This window comes from Schistocerca nitens, chromosome 4 (genome assembly GCF_023898315.1).
Source record: "Schistocerca nitens isolate TAMUIC-IGC-003100 chromosome 4, iqSchNite1.1, whole genome shotgun sequence".
Lineage (NCBI taxonomy): Eukaryota > Metazoa > Arthropoda > Insecta > Orthoptera > Acrididae > Schistocerca > Schistocerca nitens.
Genome location: NC_064617.1, coordinates 361347119 through 361369155, shown reverse-complemented (window position 1 = coordinate 361369155; position 22037 = coordinate 361347119). Strand labels below are relative to the sequence as shown.

Here is a 22037-nt window from a genome sequence, read left to right as displayed (position 1 = left end):
AAATACACTACTGGCCATTACAACTGCTACACCACGAAGATGACGCGCTACAGACGCGAAATTTAACCGACAGGAAGAAGATGCTGTGATATGCAAATTATTAGCTTTTCAGAGTATTCACACACGGTTGGCGCCGGTGGCGACACCTACAACGTGCTGACACGAGGAAGGTTTCCAACCGATTTCTCATACACAAACAGCAGTTGACCGGCGTTGCCTGGTGAAACGTTGTTGTGATGCCTCGTGTAAGGAGGGGAAATGCGTACCATCAAGTTTCCGACTTTGATAAAGGTCGGATTGTAGCCTATCGCGATTGCGGTTTATCGTATCGCGTCGGTCGAGATCCAATGACTGTTAGCAGAATATGGAATCGGTGGGTTCAGGAGGGTAATACGGAACGTCGCGCTGGATCCCAACGGCCTCGTATCACTAGCAGTTGAGATGACAGGCATCTTATCCGCATGGCTGTAGCGGATCGTGCAGCCACGTCTCGATCCCTGAGTCAACAGATGCGGACGTTTGCAAGACAACCAACTGCACGAACAGTTCGACGACGTTTGCAGCAGCATGGACTATCAGCTGGGAGACCATGGCTACGGTTACCCTTGACGCTGCATCGCAGACAGGAGCGCCTGCGATGGTGTACTCAACGATGAACCTGGGTGCACGAATGGCAAAACGTCATTTTTTCGGATGAATCCAGGTTCTGTTTACAGCATCATGATGGTCGCATCCGTGTTTGGCGACATCGCGATGAACGCACATTGGAAGCGTGTATTCGTCGTCGCCATACTGGTGTATCGCCCGGTGTGATGGTATGGGGTGCCATTGGTTACACTTCTCGGTCACCTCTTGTTCGCATTGACGTTACTTTTCAGATGTGTTACTACCCGTGGCTCTACCCTTCATTCGATCCCTGCGAAACCCTACATTTCAGCAGGATAATGCACGACCGCATGTTGCAGGTCCTGTACGGGTCTTTCTGGATACAGGAAATGTTCGACTGCTGCCCTGGCCAGCACATTCTCCAGATCTATCACCAATTCAACACTTCTGGTCAATGGTGGCCGAGCAACTGGCTCGTCACAATATGCAGGTCACTACTCTTGATTAACTGTGGTATCGTGTTGAAGCTGCATGGGCAGCTGTACCTGTACACGCCATTCAAGCTCTGTTTAACTCAATGCCCAGGCGTATCAAGGCCGTTATTACGGCCAGAGGTGGTTGTTCTGGGTACCGATTTCTCAGGATCTATGCACCCAAATTGCGTGAAAATGTAATCACATGTCAGTTCTAGTATAATATATTTGTCCAATGAATACCCGTTTATCATCTGCATTTCTTCTTGGTGTAGCAATTTTAATGGCCAGTATGTGACATAATTGGTCGTGTTTTTTGCTTGCATTGACGTAGAAGCTCACATTTTTGTACATGGCCTAGGGACCGTAAACCTTAGTACGTGACAAATTTCAACTTGACACGCCCACTCGTTCCTGAGCAAAAGGGTTCTTAGCAGTCGGAGAGACAGAGCAGACAGACAGAAATATAGAGAGACAACGAAGTGATCCTATAAGGGTTCCGTTTTCTTCAATTTAGGTACGTAACCCTAGCAAGCCAGATAACGGGGTCCACACCTAAAAAGGGGCAGTAGCCAGGAAAATACTATCATTTGTTCAGGTCGTAAGTTATTGCAAATGGCCACAGTGCCACTTCAACGTGTCTCTCGAATTACAGGATGGAGGTCCAATCAAATTAGTGCGCTGCAGTAAAGCTTTTCATGTTCTCTTTCTTTTGCTTACATTTTTTCACTACTTTGGAGGGCAGAGAGGATTGTTTCAGATCAGACTCCCTATACAGCCCAGTTCTTTCAAGGGATATCACGCGAGCTCGTAGAGGGGCATAAGGGATCTTAATTAACAACATTTTGGAGGATATTTCATGGTTCAGCAAATGTCTTAATAACCAAGGGAAACTTCCTGAAAACTCTGGTCAGCACAGAGCGAGGGGGAGAGAATGGGAAGGGAAATTGAAGCAACTTTCTATTATTACTGGAACTTTATCTCCAGTTGAAAATGTGATATGTGATGCTGTAGTGTATGTCTGAATTTTTGTTTACGTGTGTAAGGGTGTCACGTAAACAATGTGCTCGACATGTGCACCGTGCGTTCCCACAATGTGAGCTCTGAAAGCTATTCTAATGTTTTTTATTCTTTTACTACAGTGCTCACAGCAACAAGTTGAGATATGGTACACAATACAGCCTCGCTTCTTCTTAGCCAGTAAGTGGGGTGAAGTTATTCCGACAAGGAAGTTAATGAGAGGGTTTTACCAGCTGTGCCGCTTTGCGCCACGTTTCCGATCATCGCGAGCTACTTGCGATCCTTGGGTCAGGGCAGTGGCTCTGCTGTCTGGCGAAGTCGTGGAGGAAAGCTGGAGTGGCTGTGAGGAGGCGAGTCTAATGCGAGCCTCTGAATGGGGAGGTTCCTTGGGGGGGGGGGGGGGAGGGAGGAATAAACTGACGGCTGGAGGCGGCTATTGAGTGCTAACCAGACTGTAATTGTACTGTGCGCAAAGAGTGGTGAGATTGGTTGGATGTTTGAAACCATGCTTCTCAGCGTTAACTTTGGTTCATCTGTTTGAGTATAGTCGATTTTCCAGGTGCGATTAGGTTGTATAGCTCTACCTGATGGTCTCATTTTGTAATACTAGCAGTGCGTTTTGACAGTTAGTTTGAAATAACTTCTTAACTGCAGACTGTTTTTCTAGCGAGTTCCCTCTTGTCAGATATTGCCCTTAGGTTTGTCTGAAGGCACTCAGTTTGTTTCGAACCTTTTGATGTTGTCTGTAAAGCAGCTTTCGGTCAATGCTAGCAGGAAGCGTCACTCTGGATTGGTTACTGTGATTACAAACACACTTAGATATACAATGGGGCCACTATGATGACATGTGTGGCTCAGTCAGGGTTTGGAAGGCTGTTAAACCGCACATGTTGGTTACTGCATAAAAAGTATTTTAAACTGTTGACTGAGATGGATGTTTCACTTTTACCTCCGAGCTGGGAGTGACCTTCAAAAATATTGCGTGTATAACATGCCTGAGAGGATGGTGGGTTTGGGACTGTAAAGTTATACATTGAAGAGGCAAAGAAACTGGTACACCTGCCTAATGTCGTGTAGGGTCTAATCGAGCATGCAGAAGCGTCGCAACACGACATGGCATGGACTAGACTAATGTCTGAAGTAGTGATGGAGGTAACTGACACCATGAATCCTGCTGTCCGTAAATCCTTAAGAGTACGAGGGGGTCGATATCTCTTCTGAACAGCACGTCGCAAGGAATCCCAGATATGCTCAATAATGTTCATATTTGGGGAGTTCGGTGGGCAGCGGAAGTGTTTAAACTCTTGGAGCCACACTATAGCAATTGTGGACGTGTGCGGTGTCGCATTCTCCTTCTGGAATTGCCCAAGTCGGTCGGAATGCACAATGGACATGAATGGATACAGGATGTTGGACAGGACGCATACGTACGTGTCACCTGTCAGGGTCATATCTAGACGTATCAGGGGCCCCATATCACTCCAACTGCACACGCCCCACACCATTACAGAGCTTCCACCAGCTTGAATAGCCCCTGCTGATATGCAAGATCCATGGATTCATGAGGTTGTCTCCATACCCGTGCACGTTCATCAGCTCGATACAATCTGAAACGAGACTTGTCCGGTCAAGCAACATATTTCCAGTCATCAACAGACCAATGTTGGTGCTGACGGTCCAGGCGAGACGTAAAGCTTTGTGTCGTGCAGTCATCAAGGGTACACGAGTGGGCCTTCGGCTCCGAAAGCGCATATCGATAGTGTTTCGTCGAATGGTTCGCACGCTGACACCTATTGATGGCCCTGCATTGAGATCTGCAGCAATTTGCGGAAGGGTTTCACTTCCGTCACACTGAACGATTCTCTTCAGTCGTCGTCGGTCCCGTTCCTGCAGGTTCTTTTTCCCGCCGCAGCGATGCCGGAGATCTGATGTTTTACTGGGTTCCTGACATTCACGGTACACTCGTGAAATGGTCGTACGGGAAAATACCCACTTCATCGCTACGTCGGAGATGCTGTGTCCCATCGCTTGGGCGCCGACTGTAACACCACGTTCCAACTCACTTAAATCTTGATAACTTGCCATTGTAGCGGCAGTAACCGATCCAACAACTGCACCAGACACTTGTCTTATATAGGCGTTGCCGACCGCAGCATCGTATTTTGCTGTTTGCATACCTCTGTATCTGAATACGCGTGCCTATAACAGATTATTTTAGCGCTGCAGTTTATACTGACAAAGATCTAATGCAATCTATTTTTCAGATGAGCAAATACCCATTTGTATATGATTAAGTGGCTGATCAACAAGGAGCTCATCTACGTGACTATCTGCAAGCTATGGAGCTATGTTCATGGATAGGAAGTGAACGTGGCTCCTCGTCATTTTTGGTGTAAATTGTCTATCGTCATTTTTGTGGCATAATATTGCCTAAATTTTTCATTTTCTGAAGTTGTAATTTTTATATTAACACTATCGCTGATGTGGGCGTGTATACACGTGCTGCTACGCCATTTCCCAGATACTGTGCACATGTACACGTACACCACTCAGATTTTCCTTCACTGCAATGGACGTCTGAGTGCGTCCTGAGCCACCGACCTCTCACTGCTGCGGAGGAGCTACTTCCATAACTCTGTAAACAAAAACGTTTGGAGTATTTATCAGACAATATATCTAATTGCGTGCTGTCATTTGCACCTCGTTTCGATATCTTGAATCGTTTATGAGATATGACGCTTGTTATGAGCATATTATAAGGGGTGCGCAGGGACTTGAATGGGCGCGTCGCGCGCTACCGTCCTTCGTATATAAAACCCAATAAATCGAGAACGGAGTGAGATATCCTTCTGCTCTCAGTTTTAAATAAAATTTTGACGCAGCGGAGTTGATACGACGGATAACCAAAACAAAATCCGTTCTTTGTTGAGTGCAGATATCAGACCGTAAGTTATGTAAAAACAAAATTTTTTCACCCAATAGTTTTCGAAAAATCGTATGATAAGTATTTCACATCGGCCGCTATGCCATCTCTCAGCACCAGCATTTGGCGAAGAGTACAGCCATGACAAAAGCAGTCTCAGCACGGAATGCAAAGAGCTCGTCTGTAGCAGCTAAAGGATTAATAAATATTAAGCAGCCATTCAACATTTCTAACTCATTTGTCACTCACGCTACCAACCACACGTAAGAGGTAGCAGAGTGTGGTTACAATTCATGCACCTCTGCACTATGGGCCCAGCATGACTCCACACTCTTTTGGATTTGGTCAGAACCAGTTAATTTTTTGTACAATGTTGTCCATTGTCATAGACAGAAATGAAAGAGAATATGTCTTTCTGCATATATATATGTGTGTGTGTGTGTGTGTGTGTGTGTAGGTGTGTATTTGTATTTTGTTAATTGTGCAGAAAAACTGTTCTGGCAGAGAAAAAAACGAGGGCGAGAAAGAAATGCTTGTGGCTTCCATGTTGAGGGTGCCGAGTGGTAACTCCTGACTTTCTCTACATGGAAGAGGGGGCATGAAACGCACACACACACACACACACACACACACACACACACACACACACACACACACACACACACATATATATATATATATATATATATATATATATATATATATATATATATATAGCGTCTGTATATGTGCAGATGGATATGTGTGTGTGCGCGAGTGTATACCTGTCCTTTTTCCCCCCAAGGTAAGTCTTTCCACTCCAGGGATTGGAATGACTCCTTACCCTCCCTTAAAACCCACATCCTTTCGTCTTTCCCTCTCCTTCCCTCTTTCCTGATGAAGCAACCGTTGGCTGCGAAAGCTTGAATTTTGTGAGTGTGTTTGTGTTTGTTTGTTTGTTTGTGTGTCTATCAACATACCAACGCTTTCGTTTGGTAAGTTACATCATCTCATATTCCCCATGAACCATGGACCTTACCATTGGTGGGGAGGCTTGCGTGCCTTAGCGATACAGATAGCCGTACCGTACGTGCAACCACAACGGAGGGGTATCTGTTGAGAGGCCATACAAACGCGTGGTTCCTGAAGAGGGGCAGCAGCCTTTTCAGTAGTTGCAGGGGCAACAGTCTGGATGATTGATTGATCTGGCCTTGTAACACTAACCAAAACGGCCTTGCTGTGCTGGTACTGCGAACGGTTGAAAGCAAGGGGAAACTACGGCCGTAATTTTTCCCGAGGGCATGCAGCTTTACTGTATGGTTAATGATGATGACGTCCTCTTGGGTAAAATATTCCGGAGATGAAATAGTCCCCCATTCGGAACTCCGGGCGCGGAATACTCAAGAGGACGTCATTATCAGGAGAAAGAAAACTGGCGTTCTACGGATCGGAGCGTGGAATGTCAGATCCCTTAATCGGGCAGGTAGGTTAGAAAGTTTAAAAAGGGAAATGGATAGGTTAAAGTTAGATATAGTGGGAATTACTGAAATTCGGTGGCAAGAGGAACAAGACTTTTGGTCAGGCGAATACAGGGTTATAAATACAAAGTCAAATAGGGGTAATGCAGGAGTAGGTTTAATAATGAATTAAAAAAATTGGAATGCGGGTAAGCTACTACAAATAGCATAGTGAACGCATTACTGTGGCCAAGATAGACACGAAGCCCACGCCTACTACAGTAGTACAAGTTTATATGCCAACTAGCTCTGCAGATGACGAAGAAATTGAAGAAATGTATGATGAAATAAAAGAAATTATTCAGGTAGTGAAGGGAGACGAAAATTTAATAGTCATGGATGACTGGAATTCGGTAGTAGGAAAAGGGAGAGAAGGAAACGTAGTAGGCGAATATGGATTGGGGGCAAGAAATGAAAGAGGAAGCCGCCTGATAGAACTTTCCACAGAGCACAACTTAATCATAGCTACCACTTGGTTCAAGAATCATAAAGGAAGGTTGTATACATGGAAGAAGCCTGGAGATACTAAAAGGTATCAGATAGATTATATAATGGTAAGACAGAGATTTAGGAACCAGGTTTAAATTATAAGACATTTCCAGGGGCAGATGTTGGCTCTGACCACAATCTATTGGTTATGAACTGTAGATTAAAACTGAAGAAACTGCAAAAAGGTGGGAATTTAAGGAGATGGGACCAGGATAAACTGACTAATGCATAGGTTGTACAGAGTTTCAGGGAGAGCGTAAGGGAACAATTGACAGGAATGAGGGAAATAAATACAGTAGAAGAAGAATGGGTAGCTTTGAGGGATGAAGTAGTGAAGGCAGCAGAGGATCAAATAGGTACAAAGACGAGGGCTAGTAGAAATCCTTGGGTAACAGAAGAAATATAGAATTTAATCGATGAAAGGAGAAAATATAAAAATGCAGTAAATGAAGCAGGCGAAAAGGAATTCAAACGTCTCAAAAATGAGATCGACAGGAAGTGCAAAATGGCTAAGCAGGGATGGCTAGAGAATAAATGTAAGGATGTAGAGGCTTATCTCACTAGGGGTAAGATAGATACTGCCTACAGGAAAATTAAAGAGACATTTGGGAAAAGAGAACCACTTGTATGAATATCAAGAGCTCAGATGGAAACCCAGTTCTAAGCAAAGAAGGGAAAGCAGAAAGGTGGAAGGAATATATAGAGGGTCTATACAAGGGTGATGTACTTGAGAACAATATTATGGAAATCGAAGAGGATGTAGATGAAGATGAAATGGGAGGTATGATACTGCGTGAAGAGTTTGACAAAGCACTGAAAGACCTGAGTCGAAACAAGGCCCCGGGAGTAGACAACATTCCATTAGGACTACTGACGGCCTTGGGAGAGCCAGTCCTGACAAAACTCTACCATCTGGTGAGCAAGATGTATGAGACAGGCGAAATACCCTCAGACTTCAAGAAGAATATAATAATTCCAATCCCAAAGAAGGCAGGTGTTGACAGACGTGAAAATTACGGGACTATCACTTTAATAAGTCACAGCTGCAAAATACTAACACGAATTCTTTACAGACGAATGGAAACACTAGTAGAAGCCGACCTTGGGGAAGATCAGTTTGGATTCCGTAGAAATATTGGAACACGTGAGGCAATACTGACCCTACGGCGTATCTTAGAAGCTAGATTAAGGAAAGGCAAACCTACGTTTCTAGCATTTGTAGACTTAGAGAAAACTTTTGACAATGTTGACTGGAATACTCTTTCAAATTTTGAAGGTGGCAGGGGTAAAATATAGGGAGCGAAAGGCTATTTACAATTTGTATAGAAACCAAATGGCAGTTATAAGAGTCGAGGGGCATGAAAGGGAAGCAGTGGTTGGGAAGGGAGTGAGACAGGGTTGCAGCCTCTCCCCGATGTTATTGAATCTGTATATTGAGCAAGCATTGATGGAAACAAAAGAAAAATTCGGAGTAGGTATTAAAATCCATGGAGAAGAAATAAAAACTTTGAGGTTCGCCGATGACATTATAATTCTGTCATAGACAGCAAAGGACTTGGAAGAGCAGTTGAACGGAATGGATAGTGTCTTGAAGGGAGGATATAAGATGAAAATCAACAAAAGCAAAACGAGGATAATGGAATGTAGTCGAATTAAGTCGGGTGATGTTGAGGGTGTTAGATTAGGAAATGAGACACTTTAAGTTGTAAAGGAGTTTTGCTATTTGGGGAGCAAAATAACTGATGATGGTCGAAGTAGAGAGGATATCAAATGTAGACTGACAATGGGAAGGAAAGCGTTTCTGAAGAAGAGAAATTTGTTAACATCGAGTATAGATTTAAGTGTCAGGAAGTCGTTTCTGAAAGTATTTGTATGGAGTGTAGCCACGTATGGAAGTGAAACATGGACGATAAATAGTTTAGATAAGAAGAGAATAGAAGCTTTCGAAATGTGGTGCTACAGAAGAATGCTGAAGATTAGATGGGTAGATCACATAACTAATGAGGAGGTGTTGGATAGGATTGGGGAGAAGAGAAGTTTGTGGCACAACTTGACTAGAAGAAGGGATCGGTTGGTAGGACATGTTCTGAGGCATCAAGGGATTACCAATTTAGTATTGGAGGGCAGCGTGGAGGGTAAAAATCGTAGAGGGAGACCAAGAGATGAATACACCAAGCAGATTCAGAAGGATGTAGGTTGCGGTAGGTACTGGGAGATGAGGAAGCTTGCACAGGATTGAGTAGCATGGAGAGCTGCATCAAACCAGTCTCAGGACTGAAGACCACAACAATAACAACAACTGGTGTTACTTTGATAAAATAGGAACGGGAAGGGGGAAACTTTATAGGCTATGCCACCAACATGGCGGCCATCTTGAATGCCGCTATCTTGGATTCAACTCCAAAATTTCAAATGGGAATGTGGTCATGTGACATATCAAACAGATAGAGAATTTCACCAGAAAAACAATGCCGTTGTTATTTTAAACATAGCTTTATTCATTCTCGGGTTATAGCCAATTACTTGCGGCAGCAGTGGGACGCTCGGCAGTGTGAGTATTACGTACTGAGAAGTCAGAAAATGGAGTCTGAAACGGTGCAAAGTGACTATCCCATGCCTGATATGTTACATGTGTTTAACTGTTAGGTATCATTTACCCATGCTAACGTTTTAATTATTGTGTCTTTATTTATAGGTTACAAAATGTCCTTAACACATGAAGAACGCATTGAAATCATCTTGATATCAGGAGAATGAAGCACACGGGTCGTTGCTGAGGATTTCAACAGTCGTCACCCAACCAGACAGTCCATCACTCACAGCGCAGTTGCCAAGCTTTTGGCCAAATTCCGAGCAACAGGTTCTGTCGCAGCTAAACCTAAGGCTGGAAGACCAAAATCCGCCACCGATGAAGCAACAACAGTGAGCGTGTTGGCGTCATTTAGCAAGAGTCCGCAACGGAGTACTCGTCGCCTGTCACAAGAATGTGGGGTTAGCCGTACCTCCATACTGCGAATTTTATCGCAGCACAAATGGCACCCGTACAAAATTCAGCTGCTGCAACACCTGAACGAGGATGACCCAGACCACCGGGTACAGTTCGCAGAATGGGTGACACAGCAGTTGCAGATAAACCCACGTTTCCCCTATCAGGTTCTGTTCAGTGATGGAGCCAACTTCTTTATCAATGGTGAAGTGAACAAGCAGAATCACAGATACTGGTTCGACACTAATCCGCACTGGATTGATGATTCCAAAACGGTCGACTCACAAAAAGTGATGGTCCGGTGTGGTTTGTGGTGTACCAAAGTCGTGGGACTATTTTTTATTGATGGTACGTTAACAGCCAACGGTTATCTGAGGTTATTGAATGAAGAAGCGTTTCCCTCATTGTTAACGGAGGACGGAACATTTTCGGAATTCTTCCAGCATGATGGAGCCCCACCACATTATGGTCACAATGTGCGAGCATACCTGGATGTGCAGTTCGCCCAAAAGTGGATTGGTCGTAGGGGTGCTGTAGAGTGGTTCAAAATGGCTCTGAGCACTATGGGACTCAACTGCTGAGGTCATTAGTCCCCTAGAACTTAGAACTAGTTAAACCTAACTAACCTAAGGACATCACAAACATCCATGCCCGAGGCAGGATTCGAACCTGCGACCGTAGTGGTCTTGCGGTTCCAGACTGCAGCGCCTTTAACCGCACGGCCACTTCGGCCGGCCTGCTGTAGAGTGGCCACCACGTTCACCAGATTTGACTCCTTTGGATTTTAATCTTTGGGGTCATGTCAAAGCACTGGTTTATTCTGTGAAAATACGGGATTTGCATCATCTAAAGCAGCGCATTGTTGATGCGTGTGGTCAAGTTCAGCCAGATGTGTTGGTCAAAGTTCATCAGGACTGGGTTCGGAGGATGGCATTAACAATTCAACATAATGGACAACATATCGAGCCATTCCTATGACTGTTGGTGGTCTCACGGGACTGTGTAACATCGGCGTAATGTCTCTTCGGCACATAACACACATGCTGCCGAGCGTCCCACCGCTGCCATATGTAACTGGCTATAACCCGAGAATGAATAAAGCTATGTTTAAAATAACAACGGCATTGTTTTTCTGGTGAAATTCTCTATCTGTTTGATATGTCACATGACCCACATTCCCATTTGAAATTTTGAAGTTTAATCCAAGATGGCGGCTTTCAAGATGGCCGCCATGTTGGTGGCATAGCCTATTCCCCCTTCCCGTTCCTCGTGTGTAGGGACTCTGTTTCCTTGATTGCTACTCCATTTGAATTTTATGAGGGTGTTTTCGGACTTTTGGACCACCCTATATATATATATATATATATATATATATATATATATATATATACACACATTACGCCGATGTTACACAGTCCCGTGAGACCACCAACAGTCATAGGAATGGCTCGATATCTTGTCCATTCTGTTGAATTGTTAATGCCATCCTCCGAACCCAGTCCTGATGAACTTTGACCAACACATCTGGCTGAATTTGACCACACGCATCAACAATGCGCTATATATATATATATATATATATATATATATATATATATATATATATATATATATATATAGTCACACACACTCACACAGAACGATGCAACTTATGTGGTCAGCGCTGAGAAGTTTATTTAAAGGTCTGGACTGTTGCCCACCTGTGTGATGACTGCAGAGCCGTCCACATAGTTCCTGGTGACGGTGAGAAATGGAAATCCGGACTGTCGCGCCCAGGGCAGCATCACTGATGACACAGTCGCGTTGGGACCCAGAGACGACGCAGGCGCCACCGCGTCCATTGCCGCGAACAGGATGTCATCCGTCGCGTTGCTGAACTGGCTGTATATGGATTGCAGCATTCACGAAATTGCCAACAAACAAGTTTTATGGCACACATACAGGCACCTATTTCTGAAAGTGAATTGAACCGATCCCGTGTTATTCTAAAACAATTCTAAATGTGGGGACGTGGCTTCCTATCCTTTTGCAGTTGACATGTGGAAGATGTCTTGTGCCGATACTTATCCTGCACACAAGAAAAGGGAGATTAGAGCTTAACGTCTCGTCCACGACGAGATCATTACGGGTGTACTATGTATTTGATCAAAAGTATTCCGTCACCTCTATGTGATACGAAATTGGTCATTAGAAGTCACGAGAGACAGACCCAAAAGTTTGAACTGAGACGGGCAGTATTGCGTATCAGTAGGGAAGCAGTAACAGAAGAATGGTCCTCTCAGGAGAGCTTAGTGACTTCGAACGTGGACTAGTTACTGAATGTCACCGGAATAACAAATCAATCAACGGCGTTTCAACCCCTCTAAAACTGTCCCCGTTGTCTGCTGTGATTGTGAAGTGGTAACGCGAATGAACGACAGCTAAAACAAGACTAGATAGACCTCATGTACTGACGGACTAGGTGTTGAAAAAAAAATCGCATGAAATAAGCGGAAGGAATCAATCGTGAGCTTCAAAGTGGTACCAGCAGTCCAGATAGCACAATGACTGTACGTAGGGAGTTAACAATGAATAGAGTGCAATGATTCAGCAACTCCTCATAAGCCACGCCTTTTTGTAGTCAGTGCGAAGCGGCACTAAAGAGTGTCGCCACTAGACAGTGCATCACTAGTGAACTTACTGAGATCTATTATTAAACATCTTTATTTATATCACTAAAATATTTATTTAGCCGGTGGAAGTCTGTCAGTAATTACCATATTTGATTAATCGTACTCTAGAAGCTGCATAATTAACAGAATATTGCACATTGCAGAATTCACCAGTACTAAGAGCTACGTATTGGAACAAATATAAATGTGTATGCTTTTGTACAAAATAAGCAAAAAATGGTACGATACTAAATACGAATTGTTATATTGTTAGTGATGTGAGAATCATTAGCGCTATCTCAATTCCGATCGACAGTAGGAAAGCGGAGGATTTTTCCTATAGAGAAGACGCCTTACTTGTTGTGTCAGCATAAAATTAAGATACGTTTTGGTTATTCAAAGATTCGTGCTTTATGAAAATTGGATGAATCACAATTACGCATGGAATATAAGAAGGGCGTTCATTACGTAATGCAATCCTTTTTTTCATGTTTGGTAAAGGCAGGTTGCTTTTATTCACGATTCCCGTACACCATAAGATTGCCCAATTTTTTGGTTACAAAAACCTAACTTTCAACTTAATCTCCGTTCAGTGCGGCGGCCTTACTGGGAGGGCCTGTATGCCCACATGGGGCCACTCTGCTGGTCGACGCTGGAGCCGAGCTATTGCTGCATCAGTAAACTCCCCGTCATCCACATACTGATTCCCCGGAGTGCATCCTTCATTCGGTGAAACAGATAGAAGTCGGAAGTGTCTGTAGAGTGGATGAGGGAGAACAGTCGAATGAAGGTTTTTGAGCTCCTCTTGGGTGCTCAGACTTGTGAGAGGCCTTGCGTTGTCATGGAGAAGGAGAATTTCGTTTACATTTTTGTGGGGACGAACACGCTGAAGTCGTATCTCCAATTTCCTGAATATAGCACGTTACACTTCCCGGTTGATCGTTACGCAATGAGAGGCGACATCATGTGGCGCCACTCCACAGATTGCCATTTTGTTTAAGTTTCGAAGTTACGAAGCCATGTTTCATCGCCTGTGACGATGTTTCACGGAAAATGTCACGATCAGCCTCGTAACGTGCAAGCAGTTCACACAGATGGTCCTTCGTTGCTCTTTACGTTCTTCTGTTAAGCGGCGAAGAGCCCAGCGGACACACACTTCTGAGTACCCCAACTGGTAGCGGAGTGTGTCACCACTAGTTCCTTCTCTAGATTGTCGCACAGATGATAAAATGGTAGATATCGAAATAGACGAAAGAGGGATAGAGAAACAATTAAAATCGCTCAAAAGAGGAAAGGCCGCTGGACCTGATGGGATACCAGTTCCATTTTACACAGAGTACGCGAAGGAACTTCCCCCCCCCCCCCCCCCCCTTCTTGCAGCGGTGTACCATAGGTCTCTAGAAGAGCGTAGCGTTCCAAAGGATTGGAAAAGAGCACAGATCATCCCCGTTTTCAAGAAGGGACGTCGAACAGATGTGCAGAACTATAGACCTGTATCTCTAACGTCGATCAGTTGTAGAATTTTTGGAACAAGTATTATGTTCGACTATAACGACTTTTCTGGACACTACAAATCTACTCTGTAGGAGTCAGCACGGGTTTCGAAAAACACGATCGTGTGAAACCCAGATCGCGCTATTCGTCCACGAGACTCAGAGGGTCATAGACACGGGTTCCCAGGTAGATGGCGTGTTTCTTGACTTCCGCGTCCGCATCTCGTGGTCTCGCGGTCGCGTTCTCGCTTCCCGAGCCCGGGTTCCCGGGTTCGATTCCCGGCGGGGTCAGGGATTTTCTCTGCCTCGTGATGACTGGGTGTTGTGTGATGTCCTTAGGTTAGTTAGGTTTAAGTAGTTCTAAGTTCTAGGGGACTGATAACCATAGATGTTGAGTCCCATAGTGCTCAGAGCCATTTTTTTGACTTCCGCAAGGCGTTCGATACAGTTCCCCACAGTCGTTTAATGAACAAAGTAAGAGCATATGAACTATCAGACCAATTGTGTGATTGGACTGAAGAGTTACTAGATAACAGAACGCAGCATGTCATTCTCAATGGAGAGGAAAATTCCGAAGTAAGAGTGATTTCAGGTGTCCTGCAGGGGAGTGTCGTAGGACCGTTGCTGTTCACAATATACATAAATGACCTTGTGGATGACATCGGAAGTTCACTGAGGCTTTTTGCGGATGATGCTGTGGTATATCGAGAGGTTGTAACAATGGAAAATTGTACTGAAATGCAGGAGGATCTGCAGCGAATTGACGCATGGTGCAGGGAATGGCAATTGAATCTCAATGTAGACAAGTGTAATGTGCTGCGAATACATAGAAAGATAGATCCCTTATCATTTAGCTACAAAATAGCAGGTCAGCAAGTGGAAGCAGTTAATTCCATAAATTATCTGGGAGTACGCATTAGGAGTGATTTAAAATGGAATGATCACATAAAGTTGATCGTCGGTAAAGCAGATGCCAGACTGAGATTCATTGGAAGAATCCTAAGTAAATGCAATCCGAAAACAAAGGAAGTAGGTTACAAAATGGCTCTGAGCACTATGGGACTTAACATCTATGGTCATCAGTCCCCTAGAACTAAGAACTACTTAAACCTAACTAACCTAAGGACATCACACTACACCCAGTCATCACGAGAAGTAGGTTACAGTACGCTTGTTCGCCCACTGCTTGAATACTGCTCAGCAGTGTGGGATCCGTACCGGATAGGGTTGATAGAAGAGATAGAGAAGATACAACGGAGAGCAGCGCGCTTCGTTACAGGGTCATTTAGTAATCGCGAAAGCGTTACGGAGATTATACACTCCTGGAAATTGAAATAAGAACACCGTGAATTCATTGTCCCAGGAAGGGGAAACTTTATTGACACATTCCTGGGGTCAGATACATCACATGATCACACTGACAGAACCACAGGCACATAGACACAGGCAACAGAGCATGCACAATGTCGGCACTAGTACAGTGTATATCCACCTTTCGCAGCAATGCAGGCTGCTATTCTCCCATGGAGACGATCGTAGAGATGCTGGATGTAGTCCTGTGGAACGGCTTGCCATGCCATTTCCACCTGGCGCCTCAGTTGGACCAGCGTTCGTGCTGGACGTGCAGACCGCGTGAGACGACGCTTCATCCAGTCCCAAACATGCTCAATGGGGGACAGATCCGGAGATCTTGCTGGCCAGGGTAGTTGACTTACACCTTCTAGAGCACGTTGGGTGGCACGGATACATGCGGACGTGCATTGTCCTGTTGGAACAGCAAGTTCCCTTGCCGGTCTAGGAATGGTAGAACGATGGGTTCGATGACGGTTTGGATGTACCGTGCACTATTCAGTGTCCCCTCGACGATCACCAGTGGTGTACGGCCAGTGTAGAAGATCGCTCCCCACACCATGATGCCGGGTGTTGGCCCTGTGTGCCTCGGTCGTATGCAGTCCTGATTGTGGCGCTCACCTGCACGGTGCCAAACACGCATACGACCATCATTGGCACCAAGGCAGAAGCGACTCTCATCGCTGAAGACGACACGTCTCCATTCGTCCCTCCATTCACGCCTGTCGCGACACCACTGGAGGCGGGCTGCACGATGTTGGGGCGTGAGCGGAAGACGGCCTAACGGTGTGCGGGACCGTAGCCCAGCTTCATGGAGACGGTTGCGAATGGTCCTCGCCGATACCCCAGGAGCAACAGTGTCCCTAATTTGCTGGGAAGTGGCGGTGCGGTCCCCTACGGCACTGCGTAGGATCCTACGGTCTTGGCGTGCATCCGTGCGTCGCTGCGGTCCGGTCCCAGGTCGACGGGCACGTGCACCTTCCGCCGACCACTGACGACAACATCGATGTACTGTGGAAACCTCACGCCCCACGTGTTGAGCAATTCGGCGGTACGTCCACCCGGCCTCCCGCATGCCCACTATACGCCCTCGCTCAAAGTCCGTGAACTGCACATACGGTTCACGTCCACGCTGTCGCGGCATGCTACCAGTGTTAAAGACTGCGATGGAGCTCCGTATGCCACGGCAAACTGGCTGACACTGACGGCGGCGGTGCACAAATGCTGCGCAGCTAGCGCCATTCGACGGCCAACACCGCGGTTCCTGGTGTGTCCGCTGTGCCGTGCGTGTGATCATTGCTTGTACAGCCCTCTCGCAGTGTCCGGAGCAAGTATGGTGGGTCTGACACACCGGTGTCAATGTGTTCTTTTTTCCATTTCCAGGAGTGTAGATAAACTCCAGTGGAAGACTCTGCAGGAGAGACGCTCAGTAACTCGGTACGGGCTTTTGTTGAAGTTTCGAGAACATACCTTCACCGAGGAGTCAAGCAGTATATTGCTCCCTCCTACGTATATCTCGCGAAGAGACCATGAGGATAAAATCAGAGAGATTAGAGCCCACACAGAGGCATACCGACAATCCTTCTTTCCACGAACAATACGAGACTGGAATAGAATGGAGAACCGATAGAGGTACTCAAGGTAGCCTCCGCCACACACCGTCAGGTGGCTTGCGGAGTATGTATGTAGATGTAGATGTAGATATCAACAGAGACGTCCAGTAGAGCACTAAGGTGTTTGATTTGATCCGTCAGTCACCTCGAATGAGAGTGTCTGCACGTTCCAGCATTGCAGGAGTGACAGCTGTGTGCCGCTGGCCGGCATGCAGAAAATCGTACAGATTTGGGCGGCCTTCTTGCGATGATGACAGACGCCTTGCCAACGACTCGCTGTGCTTTTGTTCACTGCCAGATCTCCGTAGACATTCTGCAGGCGCCTATGAATGACTGCAGTGCCCTGGTTTTCTATCGAAAGAAACTCAGTGACAGCTCTCTGCCTGGGACGCAGAAGGCTACGTATAGCGCCGCCATCTATCGGAACTTCCTGAAACTGTAGGGGCTGAAGCGGAATATTCGACGATGTCCCACAGAAATTCCACAATTTTTCAACCGAAACTGGGAGAGAAAAAATGTGTTCCATTAGTTACGGGACGACCCTCGTATAAGTTAGACACATAGTGTACAGTGTCAACTTGTTCAGAAATGAAGCATAAATTATGTCCTACTACAGTTAACCCATTCGGTGGGCGCGCCTGCGGCAGTTAGCCACAAGGTTTAGCTTTCTGTTAGTATCACAGATAGCATTACAGTTGCGTCCACATCCAGATATGTATTTGTTATTCTCAACAGATTTCACCACTTAATGCATCTGCGCGATTCATGCTTTCTGCAGTTTGGTCGTTATTGTTGTTTGAAATGTGAGTGTTGCGTTTGCGGGTGTTTGCCGCTACGCGCCTTGTGATTTGAGTATTTTCTATAGTTGTGTTTTTCTTTCGCCTCAAGGAAATCTTTCTTTTATATTAGTATATAATGAATATTCGAATCGAATCTAAGTTCCCCTATGCAATTTCCATTACTTTTTACAATCTTGGATATTGATTTGCTACAATGTATTACTTTTATAGAAACATGTGTTTCATTAGGTCTCATAAAAGTGTGGAAATGGAGAAAAAGAAGCCATTTGACAGGCACCGTCTAATTGTACGTCCTGAAGATTGTGGGATGCAGATCGAAGTTGACTAATTTATTCACAATCATAAACAGGAGTGGGATTTTATAATTTCATAATGTGTTCCCGTGTTACTTTCTTTTCACGTGAATCAGTGCAATTAAATGACATAATTAAAAGAACCACGAAGGCAATAAAGAATATCGGCTTGTTATAAATTACAATGACAATAATAGACGATTGTGAAGGCAACAAATAAATAAAAGATTATTTTTATAGAACCATGTAATGTTATGTTATGTCTCCTCCAATAAAATGTAACTGGCGATTATATAAAGATTATTTTTCCTTAGGTTAAAAGTGTAATACTATTTGCGGTGTAAAAGCCGCAACGCGCCCACTCATGGAAGTATGAAGGGTTAAATTTCAAGCATCATATGTTAATCAAAAAATATGAAGCTTGTGAGTAGGATCCATAAGGACCTGTGTCGATGGAAACGGGTGTAAATTGCAATACACGAACGTGGGGTGAGCTGGCGGATGAGGCGCGTTTGTTCGAGGGAGCGGTGTTAGTTTGAGCGACAGTTTAGCTACATTGCTTACGGATTTGTCGCGAGGAGTGCTAAATTAAGAACTTTCGGAAGAACTTGGTATTTGGCGAGTGATGAGCAGGTCGTGATACTTCAACTTTTTAATGTTGCTAGGCTCCGTACTGTTAAAGTTGATGGGACTTAGAGTAATTAACTGGTGCCTCAATTTCTTCGATGCGACACGGTAAAATTTAAATTTAATGAGTCAGTCAACCCCAACTGGTCGTACGATTCATCACACTCAGCAAGCATGTCTAACAAGGGGAGGCCGCCAATTGTGAAATTCAGATTCGATTCATACTGCGCATAATAAAAGCTCATGGCCAGAGGTGTAATGTGGCAAAGCACCAAGATGCACTTGGATTGCGCGAGATTCGATGCGGCGACCTTCGGATTACGAACCCGACCGCGTACCGCTGCGCCACGAAGCTGCAGAAAAGTGTTAATCGTAGAGAGTATTTCACTACAACGGTTTCTTTTAACTGCCGATTTTCTCGACAACGGCTGAGAAGTGCATCTTGGTGCTTTGCCACGTTACACCTCTGGCCATGAGCTTTTATTATGCGCAGTATGAATCGAATCTGAATTTCACAATTGGCGGCCTCCCCTTGTAAGAATTAATTCTCACACATGTCGACTACCATAATTTTAAATCAGCCCTACATCATTATAATATATGAACATTTGCAGGTGTTGTCGATGAACATCCTTTTTTCAGGAACAGAATGCGACAGTGCACGGAAATCCCTTCGACACGGTTGATCCACAGACATTAGTCATTCATACATTGCGTCTCACTGCCGGGGTAATATAGTCGACATTAATAAATATTATTTTTGTTTCAAAAAGTTAGGAATAACCATGATTCACTCACTTATTGTCGTTCTTTGATATACCCATCTGTTTTGACTCTGCTGCTATTTCTTAAGGCTACCTTCATTAACAGAAAGAAAATTTTGCTATGAAGTTGTCATCAGAATCAAACTAATGCGTATTTTATTACAGAACTTGTTTCAAATGAAAGTCGTAATTTCTCGTGTTTTTCAAGTGCTCTCTATCTATATGCGATATGCTTGTCTATGATGCCATTGAGTACGTACTTTTCGACTAGATAATTGTGGAGACCATCGTAGAACGCCTCGCTGCCGATAAATTGCTGCATCATCCGGATGATGGAACCACCTGTTTTACAAACAGAAGATTTACGTGTTCTGGTTACGAGAAATTGCTTAACCGGGTCAGTAATAGGTTTATGCGTCTAGTTTAATGGCGCTAATAGAGGTTTGAAAATGGTTGCAGAAGTAGCACATGTAGATAAAAATTTCAGTATAGCACAATATTATGGGTGCACTTTTTAGAAGAAAGAAGCGACCAAATACAAAAAAAAAAAAACTGCGTAAAGTAGCATGAAGAAAATATGAATTTGCGATTAACTTGGTACTAGCTGTTATGCAACTGATATCTTCAATAAACATAATAAATCACATTTAGAAGTTATTATGAAACAAGGGAATGTCGTTTGTCAGTAACAGGAAACCTCTTTAGGTGTCTTGGAGATGATATTGTCATTGCGAAATGCAGCTAGAGTGCGGAACTAGTGCAACCAAAAATTATGGAAGAGGTGGGGAGTCTTCTTATGTATATGAACTGTGAGATATTACTAAGGTGACACATTTAGTAGCCAATACCTTTGTAATAGATATTGCTGTCATAGTTTTCACTGGTGAGAGGTGGAGCCTCAGCTATTTCGTCGTAGACCATGCCTGGCCTCAGCAATGTTGAGACCACAAACACTTCGTCCAGGCGCCAGGTGGGCTCCACCTGAAAACAGAACGGAGTGGCACAAGTAAAGCTAGAACAAGGACAGCGTTGATGACATATTTAGGCTTCAATTGTATATTTGCAAATATCCTAGTTTAGAGTTAGTATGAAGAGAAAGTTCCTCCGTTGATTAACAACTGAGTAAATGTAGTACTTAAGAGAAGTCATAAATACTCGGATAATGATTTTCTAGACATGCCCAATCCTTAAAAGACTCTAGCAAACAGTAGAGCAGAAACCTGCAGACTTCTAGATAGTTTAAACACTTCCCTTTTCACTGTTAATATGCTTGGCATGATGCTATGCATCCTAGATCCTTTAGCTAAAAATCTAGAATTTTGCTGTTGGCATAATTTGATGTGGTAATAACATGTCACAAGTTTTAACGAACTGACATTTCTCAAACACTTAAGAGGAAATCTTGGCGGGGACCAGAAAGACAGTTGTATTTTACTTCTGGTGCACTATTGTCCTTGTATAAATTCGTATACGTGTTTACACCGGGTAGTGGTACATGTTTTCGAAACTTAGAATTAAAACACATAGATATTTTATTTAATCGCTAAAATAATAGACGGCAGCATTTACATGTACAATTTTAAATTCACGACGAGGTTGGCAGTTCAGACGAGAACAGCATCAGAAGGCATTTTGACTACGTCTGAAGTACGGAACGTGGCATAGAAGGGTGTTACTTCTTGTGGTTTGGAAAGGTGTGAATACTGGAGCAAAGCCTAGACCGCTGTATGGTGACCATCACAGATAACAGGTAGTAGGAATGAAAGTGACCCACGGCTTGAAACTTATATTTCTGAAGCACAAATCAGTTCCGTTCCAATAAACATTGATATCCCAAGGGTCATGTGGACCCCAAAATTAGTGGCGGCTAATCATGACTAATCCCCTCTATTGTCTGGGACTCGATTCATGTTAATAAACCCAAACAGCAACTCAGGGCAGAGGTATGCTACTCGCAGTTCCTTAAGCCACGTCAAATGGTATCTTAGCACAGAAGAGAGTGAAACTATAAAGGTAGACTTGGGAGTTGTATATCTGTCATAAATAAGGCACAGTGCATCTCAGTGTTATAAGATTCAAGTAAGAACATGTTCACTGGCTTAGTGTTTTTTTCCTTGTTGAAACAACAGAAACATGAGATGGAACTTCGACCAAGGAAGTTGGAAATCATATTGCTACAAGTAAGAAACGATGGATTTTAGTGAGGTATTGCTAAAGACACCGTCTCAGATCATGGTATCCAACGCCTTTTGGGAAGTACCTTTCGCAATAAAAAAGAACATGAAACAACAGTAGATGCTATCACATGCACATGATGACGAATACACCAACGGAAGAGGAGTTGCCAGCCATTATGTTCAAGGTGTTGGCAATGCGGCAGACTGGTTAACGTATGTTAATGTAAGCTGATTTGTGTCGGCACAGTTCCTAGCAACCTGCGTATCACGATAATG

At 44.2% G+C, this 22037-nt stretch overlaps 1 protein-coding gene across 2 annotated transcripts in view; it reads right to left on the bottom strand.

The window, feature by feature from the left end:
* The window catches only part of LOC126251716 (aminopeptidase N-like), a 291935-nt gene that overhangs the window by 78982 nt on the left and 190916 nt on the right, over positions 1–22037 (bottom strand). For both annotated transcript variants that reach the window (XM_049952311.1, XM_049952310.1), the window contains exons 8-10: positions 20433–20565; positions 19845–19926; positions 11694–11874 (exon numbers count right to left, since the gene is read on the bottom strand). In XM_049952311.1, coding sequence (XP_049808268.1) covers positions 11694–11874; positions 19845–19926; positions 20433–20565 — 396 coding nt within the window. The remainder of the gene's footprint in view (positions 1–11693; positions 11875–19844; positions 19927–20432; positions 20566–22037) is intronic.